The sequence below is a fragment of the Opisthocomus hoazin genome, chromosome 1, assembly GCF_030867145.1.
Source record: "Opisthocomus hoazin isolate bOpiHoa1 chromosome 1, bOpiHoa1.hap1, whole genome shotgun sequence".
Taxonomy (NCBI): Eukaryota; Metazoa; Chordata; class Aves; order Opisthocomiformes; family Opisthocomidae; genus Opisthocomus; species Opisthocomus hoazin.
Window position 1 is genome coordinate 2852822 of NC_134414.1, and position 12403 is coordinate 2865224.

A 12403-nucleotide genomic window follows, 5' to 3' on the forward strand; every position below is an offset into this window, starting at 1 on the left:
TGGGCAGGACCCCTGGGCTGGGGCAGGACCCCCCCAGGATGGTCAGGACCCCCAGGATGGGCAGGACCCCCAGGATGGGCAGGATCCCCCGGGCTGGGCAGGACCCCCAGGATGGACAGGACCCCCTGGCTGAGCAGGACCCCTGGGATGGACAGGACCCCCAGGATGGGCAGGACCCCCAGATGGGCAGGATCCCCGGGCTGGGCAGGACCCCCAGGATGGGCAGGACCCCCCAGGGTGGACAGGACCCCCCAGGGTGGACAGGACCCCCAGGATGGGCAGGACCCCCAGGATGGGCAGGATCCCCGGGATGAGCAGGACCCCTGGGATGGACAGGACCCCCCAGGGTGGACAGGATCCCTGGGATGAGCAGGACCCCCGGGCTGGGCAGGACCCCCGGGATGAGCAGGACCCCTGGGATGGACAGGACCCCCAGGATGGGCAGGACCCCCAGGATGAGCAGGACCCCTGGGATGGACAGGACCCCCAGGATGGGCAGGACCCCCAGGATGGGCAGGACCCCCCACCCCAGACGCTGGAGCTCGCTCTGCGCACGCCGTGTTTATTCCAATAAATAACGAGCGAGGGGCAAATCCCGGAGCGCTTGGCCCCCGTCCCAGCCGCAGACCCCCAAGCCCCTGCCACCACCCTCCACCGAGGGGTCAACAAATCCCACCGGAGCCGGACCCCCGAACGGGCTCCGATCTGCTTCCCCCTTTCCTACAAAGCTCCATCGCCTTCCTCGCGCCCCCCAAGCGAACCCCCAAACCCCCTCCACCGCTACGTCCCCCTCGCCGTCCAAATCCCAACTCCGGAGCCCCCTGTGCCGGGGGGGCTCCGACGCCGAGTCCCGGGGGGCTTCATCGCTCCCCGTCGCTGCCTACAAGAAGAACGCGATGTTCTCCGGGTTGAGAGGCGCCCGGATCTCCAGCTTTCGGGCTTTGCTGCCTTTCTCCACGATCTCCAGCCGGAGGGTGGGCGCCTTGGCTGGCTCCGCGTTGGTGGAAGGGGCCTCCTCGCTCTTCAGCAGCCGCTTGTCCGAGTCCTCCACGGCGATCCGCAGCGTGCAGCCGCGCGGGCAGCAGGTCCTGCTCGTAGGCAGCGGCCAGTTGGTTGACGACGCGCCGCTCCACCTGAGCGTGGAGAACCAGAGGCCCCATGCCGTCACCCCCGTCCCGGTTCTCCCCGAGCCATAAACCCATCCCGGTTTCTCCCCATGCCGTAACCCCACCGGGCGTTGGCCCAGGCTGCCCAGGGCAGTGGGGAGTCCCCATCCCTGGAGGGGTTCAAAACACGTGTGGATGTGGCCCTTGGGGACATGGTTGAGCAGGCGTGGTGGGGTTGGGTTGGTGGTTGGACTTGGTGATCTTAGAGGTCTTCTCCAACCTTGATGATTCTGTGATTCTGTCTTCCCTGCCATCCCCTCTTCCTGCCATCACCTTCTGCTCCTGCTATCCCCATCTTCTCCTGCCATCCCCACCTCTCCCTGCCATCCCCATCTGCTCCTGCCAGAGGAGAAAAGGCCAAGAGGAGATGGCCTCAAGCTGTGTCAGGGGAGGTTCAGGTTGGAGATCGGGAGAAATCTCTTTCCTGAAAGAGTGGTCAGGCCTTGGCCCAGGCTGCCCAGGGCAGTGGGGGAGTCCCCATCCCTGGAGGGGTTCAAACACGTGTGGATGTGGCCCTTGGGGACATGGTTGAGCAGGCATGGTGGGGTTGGGTTGGCAGTTGGGCTTGATGATCTTAGAGGTCTTTCCCAACCTTGATGATTCTGTGATTCTGTAACCCCATCCCGGCTCTCCCCATGCCATAACCCCATCCCGGCTCTCCCATCACCGTAACCCGGTCCCGGCTCTCCTGGCACCGGGCAGGGCTGGAGATGACGCCGTGGGCTTCACCTCGTGTTTGATGGAGCGGGCGCCGTAGTGCAGGTTGTAGCCGTCCGCCAGCACGTCCATCACCTCCCGGTCCCAGAGCAGCGTGATGTTGTGCCTCGCCTCGGCCTGCCGGGTGAGGAAGAGGAGGGAGCGTTACCGACGGCTTCGAGGAACGCCGGGCAGCCCGGTCCTCGGTGGGCTGCAGGTGTCCCTGGGCCGAAGAAAAGGCGCCGAGGGCTCTACAGGGCCAGAACCCCCCTCAGCTCCTCCTTCACGCCCCGGAGAGCTCTGATGGGCAAAAAGCGATGAAGACGCTTCAAAGTCTCCGAACGTGGCCCGAAGCTCATCCCTGCCCCAAACCGACGGTTTTCACCTTCTTGGCCCAAAAATTCAGCTCCTTGTTGACCAGCTGGATGAGCTCCGCGTGGCAGAACGGCAGAAAATAGACGATCTCGTTGATCCTCCCCAGGAACTCGTCCCGTCGGAAGTGAGCCTGGGGGCCAAGGGGGTGGGGGGGTCAGCGGGGACCGGAGGAGTGACCCGGGGATCCCATCGGAGCCTCCCACCAGGAGCTCCAACCCTTGGTCTTGAGGATCCCATCGGAGCCCCCTGCTGGGAGCTCCAACCCTCGGTCTTTAGGATCCCATCGGAGCCGCCCACCGGGAGCTCCAACCCTCAGTCTTGAGGATCCCATCGGAGCCTCCCGCTGGGAGCTCCAACCCTTGGTCTTGAGGATCCCATTGGAGCCTTCCACCGGGACCACCAACCTTTGGTCTTGAGGATCCCATCGAGCCTCCCACTGGGAGCTCCAACCCTTGGTCTTGAGGATCCCATCGGAGCCCCCTGCCAGGAGCTCCAACCCTCGGTCTTGAGGATCCCATCAGAGCCTCCCACCAGGGACTCCAACCCTTGGGACTGAAGATCCCATCGGAGCCCCGTGCTGGGAGCTCCAACCCTCGGTCTTTAGGATCCCATCGGAGCCGCCCACCGGGAGCTCCAACCCTCAGTCTTGAGGATCCCATCGGGGCCCTCTGCCAGGAGCTCCAACCCTTGGTCTTGAGGATCCCATTGGAGCCTCCCGCCAGGAGCTCCAACCCCTGGTCTGCGTGGGAGCTGCCAGGTGAGCAGGGACCCGAGGTGCTTCAGAAGCTCCGTCACGCAACCCGACGTCATTTGTTGCTGCGGAGGGTCTTCCCCGGTCCATCGTGCCCAGAGACCAGAGCTCGGGGCGTTTCGAACATTAAAGCCATGAAAGAAACCACCGTTACCTTCAAGATGGGGCGAATGACCTTCTCCTTGAACTGCTTGGAGATGGTTATCTTCTCAGTCACCTGGACGTCCTCTGCAAGACAGGAGGGCAGGGTAAGGCGGGACACGGCTTCCCGTCACAGAATCCCAGAATCCCAGCATGGTGGGGTTGGAAGGGACCCCTGGGGGTCCCCCAGCCCAACCCCCCTGCCCAAGCAGGGTCACCCAGAGCAGGCTGCACAGCACCACGTCCAGGCGGGGCTGGAATATCTCCAGAGAAGGAGACTCCACAACCTCCCTGGGCAGCCTGGGCCAGGGCTCCGTCACCCTCAGAGGGAAGAAGTTCTTCCTCGGGTTCAGCTGGAGCTTCCTCTGCTCCAGTTTGCGCCCATTGCCCCTTGTCCTGTCGCTGGGCACCACTGGGAAGAGTCTGGCCCCGTCCTCCTGACACCCACCCTGCAGATATTTAGAGGCATTTCGAAGGTCCCCTTGCAGCCTTCTCTTCTCCAGCCTGAACAAGCCCAGCTCCCTCAGCCTCTCCTGGTAGGAGGGATGCTCCAGTCCCCTCCTCATCCTCGTAGCCCTGCACTGGACTCTCTCCAGTAGCTCCTCATCTCTCTTGAACTGGGGAGCCCAGCACTGGACCCTGCACTGCAGATGAGGCCTCCCCAGGGCAGAGCAGAGGGGGAGGAGAACCTCCCTCGCCCTGCTGCCCACACTCCTCCTCATGCACCCCAGGATTCCATTGGCCTTCTTGGCACCCAGGGCACGCTGCTGGGCTCATGGTTGACTTGTCATCCCCCAGCTCACCCAGTCATCCACCAGCACACCCAGTTGGAGATGTCCCTGTTCATGGCAGGGGGTTGAACTGGGTGGTCCTGGAAGGCCTCTTCCCACCCAAACCCTTCCATGGTTCTGCGACCGAAAAGACCAGTACCCAAGTTCTCCGCGAGCCTCTTCTTGCTCATCTCCGCCACCTCTTGCGGAGCTGCAGAGCGTGCTGGGCGATCTCGTCGCTCGCCACGTTGGAGGTCATGATGAAGATGGCATCCTTGCAGTCGATGGTTGTCCCCTTCCCGTCCGTCAGTCGGCCCTGCAGCAACACCGCGCCAACACCGGCAGCGTCAGCAGGCGCCGCGGGACATGCCCAAACCGCGGGGCGGAAGGACACGCGTCCCGTCTCTCGGGATTTATTTCGGAAGGGACGCCCAGGACGCTCCAGCACCTCCTCCTACCAAACCCATGCAGGAACCCTTCAGAAGTCCTATTTCTCTTGATCAATAAAATAAAATAAAAAAAGGGGAGAAAAATAAGGAACAAACAAGCGGTTCCCCAGGCAGCTCCTCTCCTCGCTGCGTCTCCGGCAGCAGATACCCGGCGCAACGACGCAAATCCTTGTTGGGTGCTTGAGATCAACAGTTGGGTTATTGCCCTGTCAAGCGTGCGCTGGCAGGAATTGATTTCACATTTGGCTGCTGCCGCCATGATCTATGCAAGAAAAAATTGTGTTATTAATCCTTAAAAAGAAAAACAAACCCTCCCCTCCGCCCACACACCTCCCAGGGCTTCGCTCTGGGGTTCGGTTGCCTCCGAGGGCAGACCAGGGTCTTCAAGATGAGCCGAAGAGCTCGGACGCGCCAGGCTGAGGGCCTTCACAGAATCACAGAATAGTAGGGGTTGGAAGGGACCTCTGTGGGTCACCCAGCCCAACCCCCTGCCCAAGCAGGGTCACCCAGAGCAGGCTGCACAGGACCTTGTCCAGGCGGGTCTTGAATATCTCCAGAGAAGGAGACTCCACAACCTCCCTGGGCAGCCTGTTCCAGGGCTCCGTCACCCTCAGAGGGAAGAAGTTCTTCCTCATGTTCAGACGGAACTTGGCTTGGTGGAGATGCAGAGTCTGGAGACAGCTCGTGCCCTGGACAGGCCGTGTGCCAAGCATCCCCCAGAGCCCCAGGCTTCGGGGGTCCCCCTCCTCGGCAGCGGGCATCGGCTTGCCTTCCCCCTGCCAGCAGGACGGGGTCGAGCCATGCGTGGAGATGCCCCGGGGGAGGCTTGGGGAGCTAACGGGCATGGGACCTGCCTGCAACGTCGCTACAACTCATCGGGTAGCTACCTCCGAGGAGTCCAGAACTTTGGTCTGGGCTTCAGCTGTCTCCAGAGGAGGCCAACGCGCTCCTGGAGATGCCTTGGAGGTCTCCTGGAGAGCTACTGGGCATAGACTCATGGAATCACAGGATCATGAAGGTTGGAGAAGACCTCTAGGACCATCAAGCCCAACTGCCAACCCAACCCCACCATGCCTGCTCAACCATGTCCCCAAGGGCCACATCCACAGGGTTTTGGAACCCCTCCAGGGATGGGGACTCCCCCACTGCCCTGGGCAGCCTGGCCCAAGGCCTGACCACTCTTCCAGTGAAGACATTTTTCCCAGTGCCCAGCCTGACAGAAGCAGACACCACGCCTTCGGGAGCTCCAGACTCCTCCACGGCAGCCACCCAAGGAGCTTTGGGTACGCCAAGGTAGGTCCATGCCGCAGCTCTTCTGGGCTCCTCCCAGGCATCTCCAGGAGTGCTCTGGCTTTCCCTGGAGGCAGCTGGAGGCCGGGGCAGCAGCCCTGGACTCCTCCTGGGTAATTAGCTGGAGTTCTCTCTGTGGCGGGTGGTTGGAATGAGATGGTCTGTAAGGTCCCTTCCAACCCAAACCATCTGATGATTCCATGTTTGGGGGGGGGGAAAGGTGTGAGACACATCACGTGCCACCTGAAAAGTCATAAATTACCCAACCTGAACTCAAAACCATCAACTACATAGACAGGACTCGTTAGGATGCCGATGGACTTTGATGTCCCCAGATCACCGCTCCTTTCTGATGTCGTGACAGCTCCCCGAGCCGTGCCTGGGCCTGCGGAGGCGATGACCTCCCTGCCATGGGGTGCCATGGAGGTGGGCACAGGGCGCCCGCGGGGACAGGGCCATCACCCTCCCACCTCCCCTCGTCATTCTGGCCTTCTGCCCCGCACCAAAAACCCATCAGGGTGGGTTTTCCTCAGCTGTATCCTCATGACGCGGTCTTCACCCTCACACCTTCCCGGTGACACGGGACTGTCCGGCTCCCAGGCTTCCAACCCTCCCACCACCCATCTTTTGCCTGAAGGTGTCATTTACTGCACCAGGAAACCTCAGCATCATCCTGTTTCCTGGGGTTAAAGCGGAGAATGGGTTGGACTGGGTGATCCCCAGAGGTCCCTTCCAACCCCTACCACTCCGTGACTCTGCGATGGACTGTCCGGGTCACGTTCTTTGGAAGGGAACATTGATCCCGAGCGTCTCACCTCGGCTCCAGGACATCTCCTGCACCCGCCGTCACCTTCCGACCGGCCCCCGAGCAAACTCTGCCCTCCAAAACACGGACTCACCTCGTCAAAGAGCTGCAGCATGATGGTGAGGACGTCTGGGTGGGCTTTGTCAACCTCGTCGAAGAGCACCACAGCATTCGGGCACTGCCTCAGCTTCTTGGTGAGCTGCCCGCCCTCCTCGTGGCCCACGTAGCCGGGTGGAGAGCCGATGAACTTGGCGACCTAGGAGGGAGCAACAGGACGCGTGAAAGCTGCTCCGTGGATGCCAGGGATCACTCATGCCAGGGATGATGCCCAAGACCTATCTTCACCTCCTTCATCCTTTTTAAGAGCAAGAATTCTCTTGGTGGTACGGGAAGGAGAAGGAATTCCTGAAGCAAACCCCCAAATCCTCATAAACCACAGAAATTTCCTCTCCCTCATCCAGGGCGAGGAGCAGCAGAGCTGAAGGGTGACTCTCTCGCGGTCTCAGTGCTGGTGAAGGATGAAAGCCACGTGTGCCGCGGCGTGGCTGCACCGGCGTGTCCCCTCCGGTGAGCCTGGCTCCGCGGGGCCGGCAGAGAGGAGCCACGGCAGCGTCTCCATCGCCAGCACCTAACTGGTGTTGGCAAGACCTGGAGCTGTGGGAGCGGGGCCAGAGGAGGCCCCAGCAATGATGCAAGGGCTGGAACCCCTCTGCTGGGAGGAAAGGCTGGGAGAGCTGGGGCTGCTCAGCCTGGGGAGGAGAAGGCTGCGGGGAGACCTTAGAGCAGCTGCCAGGGCCTGGAGGGGGATTCTAGGAAAGATCCCAGAATCCCAGCATGGTGGGGGTTGGAAGGGACCCCTGGGGATCCCCCAGCCCAACCCCCTGCCCAAGCAGGGTCACCCAGAGCGGGCTATAGAGGACCTTGTCCAGCCGGGGTTGGAATATCTCCAGAGAAGGAGACTCTGTGACAGCCTCCCTGGGCAGCCTGGGCCAGGGCTCCGTCACCCTCAGAGGGAAGAAGTTCTTCCTCGGGTTCAGCTGGAGCTTCCTCTGCTCCAGTTTGTGCCCGTTGCCCCTTGTCCTGTCGCTGGGCACCACTGGAAAGAGTCTGGCCCCGTCCTCCTGACCCCGACCCTGAAGAGATTTAGAGGCATTTCGAAGGTCCCCTCTCAACCTTCTCTTCTCCAGGCTGAACAAGCCCAGCTCCCTCAGCCTCTCCTCGTAGGGGAGATGCTCCAGTCCCTGAATCCCAGAATTGTTAAGGTTGGAAAAGACCTCTGAGACCATCAAGTCCAACCGCCAACCCAACCCCACCATGCCTGCTCAACCCTGTCCCCAAGGGCCACATCCAGATGGTTTTTGAACCCCTCCAGGGATGGGGACTCCACCACTGCCCTGGGCAGCCTGGGCCAAGGCCTGACCACTCTTTCACTGAAGACATTTTTCCCAATCTCCAATCTGAACCTCCCCTGATGCAGCTTGAGGCCATCGCCTCTCATCCCTTCGCTGGTTACTGGGGAGCAAAGACCAACCCCCCCCTCACTGCCCCCTCCTGTCAGGGAGCTGTAGAGAGCGAGAAGGTCTCCCCTCAGCCTCCTCTTCTCCAGACTGAGCAGCCCCAGCTCCCTCAGCCGCTCCCCATCAGACTTGTTCTCCAGCCCCCTCCCCAGCCTTGCTGCCCTTCTCTGGACACGCTCCAGCCCCTCCATGTCCTTCTTGGAGTGAGGGGCCCAAAGCCGAGCACAGCACTCCAGGTGTGGAACATCATGCCCTGGCTGCAGGTCTTCATACACAACCTCATGGTTTTAGATTTTCATGCCCAACATCACGCCCTGGCTGCAGGTTTTCATGCCCAATGTCATCTCTTCCCAGCTCCTCTTCCCCCAAGGGTCTACACCGCGCACAGAAGCCACAGCAGCAGACACAAATTATTCCAGCTCTCCTTGCTCCTTGTTTCCCGTCCCTAATTTGTCTGAGCTGAGCCTGCTCTTTGCCTGGTATTTCCCACATCGCAATTTACTGCGCAGCCCGGAGCAACGGCTGTCGCTCGGTGCCTCTGACGCACCAAACCGCCCATTTTCTGGAGGACGTGGAAGCCTGGAGAAGAGCAGGCTCTGGGGTGGCCTCAGAGCAGCTGCCAGTGCCTGGAGGGGCCGACAGGAAGGATGGAGAGGGGCTTTGCACAAGGGGGTGCAGTGATAGGACACGGGGGAATGGCTCTAAACTAAAAGAGGGCAGATTTTGATTAGATCTAAGGAAGAAATTCTTCTCCATGAGGGTGGTGAGGCCCTGGCCCAGGTTTCCCAGAGAAGCTGTGGCTGCCACCTCCCTGGCAGGGTTCAAGGCCAGGTTGGATGGAGCTCTGAGCAACCTGGGCTGGTGGAAGATGTCCCTGCTGATGGCAGGGGGGTTGGGACCAGATGATCTTCAAGGTCCCTTCCAACCCAAACCACTCTGTGATTCTGTGATTCTAATTTGGGAAGGTCCTGGACGCCGCTGCTGGGGCGAGACGGGGGATGCTCATCACGTTCGGCGGCAGCGGGGAGATGCTCAGCACCGCCCAGGACAGGGACTCAGCGCAGGGGAACGAGGGCATTGGCAGGATTTGTTCCAATTCCCGACTAAACTGGAAGCCGCGGCCCACGGAAGCAGAGCCAGCCCATTTACTGACCTCGTGCCTCTCCTGGAACTCCGACATGTCCAGCCTGATGAAGCCCTGCAAGAGAAAGCAACGCTTGGCGTGATTTTTGGTGGACGCTCTCCAAGTTTCATCCCGTTTCGAAGGCTCCTCCGGACCCGCGGCTGCATGGAAGAACACGCGGCTTTGCGGTTCCGAGTTTGGGCACAAACTGAGGCACAGGAAGTTCCGTCTGAAGATGAGGAAGAACTTCTTCCCTCTGAGGGTGACGGAGCCCTGGAACAGGCTGCCCAGGGAGGTTGTGGAGTCTCCTTCTCTGGAGATATTCCAGACCCGCCTGGACAAGGTCCTGTGCAGCCTGCTGTAGGTGACCCTGCTTCAGCAGGAGGGTTGGACTAGATGACCCCAGAGGTCCCTTCCAACCCCTACTATTCTGTGATTCTGTGACGGCCAGCACCGGAGTGGCCAGATCCACCCCAAAACGCCTGGGGTGGTACTGAGGAAGAGGATGATGGTTGCAGCTTCTCAGAGAGCGCCGGGAGCAGTTCCCACTGCTGGAGCGACGCAAGTAGGACCAAGACAGCAACTCGCAATTTTCTAAATAAAGCGGTTATTATCGCTGCCCGGCTTTTTAGAAATAAATCACAAGATGAACGCTACGCCTCTCTGTAAAATCAAAATCAAAATCCTAAAGCTGAGGCAAACCAGGTCCGTGGGCGATCCCCTCAGGGAGATGGCACTGCTGGAGGATTCACAGCTCCCACCCCAGCTCCCTCTTCGCATCTGAAAGCTGATGATTCTCTGCAGACACCGAATTTCCTGGACAAGCTCGACCCTTCCCGGCGTCCGCGCGGGCACGGTCAGCCGGGCTCGGCCGCTCTCCGTTGCCATCAGAGCCTGGACCAGGCAGCGATCCCGCCCTGCCGAGGGCCCTCGGAGGCTGGTGGCAAATCATAGAATCACCGGACCGTGAAGGTTGGAGAAGACCTCTGAGACCATCAAGCCCAACCGCCAAACCAACCGCACCACGCCTGCTCAACCATGTCCCCAAGGGCCACATCCACACGGTGTTTGAACCCCTCCAGGGATGGGGACTCTCCCACCGCCCTGGGCAGCCTGGGCCAAGGCCTGACCACTCTTCCAGTGAAGACATTTTTCCCAATATCCAATCTGAACCTCCCCTGAGGCTGCTTGAGGCCATCTCCTCTCATCATGGAGTCATAGAACCATGGGTTGGAAAAGACCTCTAAGATCATGGAGACCCAAACCCACGCCGCTGTTCACAGCGCATGGAGGGCGAGGAGCGCAGCGGAGAGGCGTTACCTTTTTGACGTCCTTATGGATGTACTTGGCTGTCTGCTTGGCCAGCTCGGTTTTACCTGGTCCAGAGATGGGGAGAAAAGGCTCGAGTTAAAGCAGCTTTGTCCATCGTCTGTCTGTCCGTCTGCTCGGCCAGCACCGGGCCGGCCAACACCCCCCAACCAGCACACACATCTCACTCCACAAATTCCAGCATCCCAGTGTAGCAGGGTTGGCAGGGACCCCAGGGGATCCCCCAGCCCAACCCCCTGCCCAAGCACGGTCACCCAGAGCAGGCTGCACAGGACCATGTCCAGCCAGGTCTGGAATATCTCCAGAGAAGGAGACTCCACAGCCCCTCTGGGCAGCCTGGGCCAGGGCTCCGTCACCCTCAGAGGGAAGAAGTTCTTCCTCATCTTCAGCTGGAGCTTCCTCAGCTTCAGTTTGTGCCCGTTGCCCCTTGTCCTGTCACTGGGCACCACTGGAAAGAGTCTGGCCCCATCCTCCTGACCCCCACCCTGCAGATATTTATCGGCATTTCGAAGGTCCCCTCGCAGCCTTCTCTTCTCCAGGCTGAACAAGCCCAGCTCCCTCAGCCTCTCCTCGTAGCAGAGATGCTCCAGTCCCCTCATCATCCTTGTAGCCCTGCGCTGGACTCTCCAGTAGCTCCTCATCTTTCTTGAACTGGGGAGCCCAGCACTGGACACAGCACTGCAGATGGGGCCTCCCCAGGGCAGAGCAGAGGGGGAGGAGAACCTCCCTCGCCCTGCTGCCCACACTCCTCCTCATGCACCCCAGGATCCCATTGGCCTTCTTGGCACCCAGGGCACGCTGCTGGCTCATGGTCACCCTGTCGTCCCCCAGCACTCCCAGTCCCTCTCCGCAGAGCTGCTCTCCAGCAGCTCAGCCCCAGCCTGTCCTGGTGCCTGGGGTTGTTCCTCCATGACCTGAAGCTGAGGAAGTTCCAGTTGAAGATGAGGAGGAACTTCTTCCCTCTGAGGGTGACGGAGCACTGGCCCAGGCTGCCCAGGGAGGTTGTGGAGTCTCCTTCTCTGGAGATATTCAAGACCAGCCTGGACAAGGTCCTGTGCAGCCTGCTGTGGGTGACCCTGCTTGGGCAGGGGGTTGGGCTGGGTGACCCACAGAGGTCCCTTCCAACCCCTACTATTCTGTGATTCTGTGATTCTGTAACTTCCGCCGCTGCCCACCCACGGACACATTCCCGCTGCGAGCCGGGCTGCTGAAACCACGCTTTTTAGGGCAAAACCCACCCCTTTTAGGGCAAAAAAAGTTCTCTGGGAGGGCAGGAGCAGGACAGCTCGGCGTGAGGCTGCCGGGACGCGGCTGTGTGTGCCGCATGCCCAGTTGGCCGACCGCAGCCGTAACTGGTGCTTGATGGGGAGCGGGGCAGGAGGAGCAGCGCGGCGGGCTCGCCGCCCCGGCGTTACCTATGCCGGACGATCCCAAGAAAAGAAAGACCAGCGGGTGCTCCTCGTCGTACCAGCCGTTCTCCTTCCTCCGAATCGCTGCGTGGAAAGAGAAAACAAAAAGGGGTGGCGGTGTAGGGGGGGGGGGAGAAGGGTTATAAATCAACGCCACAAAAGCAAGTCTAATTATCACTAAGTATACACCGTGTTTTACCGCTCTCCGCCCGCTCCGAGTGCTCGCTGCCATTAGTGCTCCCTAATTTGATCAGCCAGCCATGGCCCCGGAGACACCTAATCAGGTTAGCATGGATTTGGAACGCTGCCCAGAGCAGATTTCGGATAAAGTTTTCCAGGCTGCGCACTCAGGGTTGCCAGGGAGACGGCGGGGAGGGGGACACGGGGACGGACAGGGGAGGGGGGCTGGCGAGGGGAGGCTGCCGGGGGCTCGCCGCGCTGCCAGCTCGCAAGCGCGGCGAAATAAGGGGGGTTGAAGAGGTTTACGCGTTATTTTACGCATAATGGTTTAGGGGTAACGGCCTCGCGCTGCGTCGGGGGAGGTTCAGGTTGGAGATTGGAGAAATCTCTTTCCTGAGAGAA

At 60.7% G+C, this 12403-nt stretch overlaps 1 protein-coding gene across 1 annotated transcript in view; it reads right to left on the reverse strand.

Moving 5' to 3' along the window:
- Positions 1–800: 800 nt before the first annotated feature.
- Positions 801–12403, reverse strand: part of CLPB (ClpB family mitochondrial disaggregase) — a 95835-nt gene continuing 84232 nt past the window's right edge. Inside the window, 11 exon segments of the mRNA XM_075413915.1 lie at positions 801–1072; positions 1074–1133; positions 1896–2000; positions 2248–2367; positions 3143–3216; positions 4060–4107; positions 4110–4215; positions 6538–6699; positions 9114–9158; positions 10404–10459; positions 11828–11905. Of these exon segments, the coding sequence (XP_075270030.1) occupies positions 881–1072; positions 1074–1133; positions 1896–2000; positions 2248–2367; positions 3143–3216; positions 4060–4107; positions 4110–4215; positions 6538–6699; positions 9114–9158; positions 10404–10459; positions 11828–11905 (1046 nt within the window). The 3' untranslated portion in view covers positions 801–880.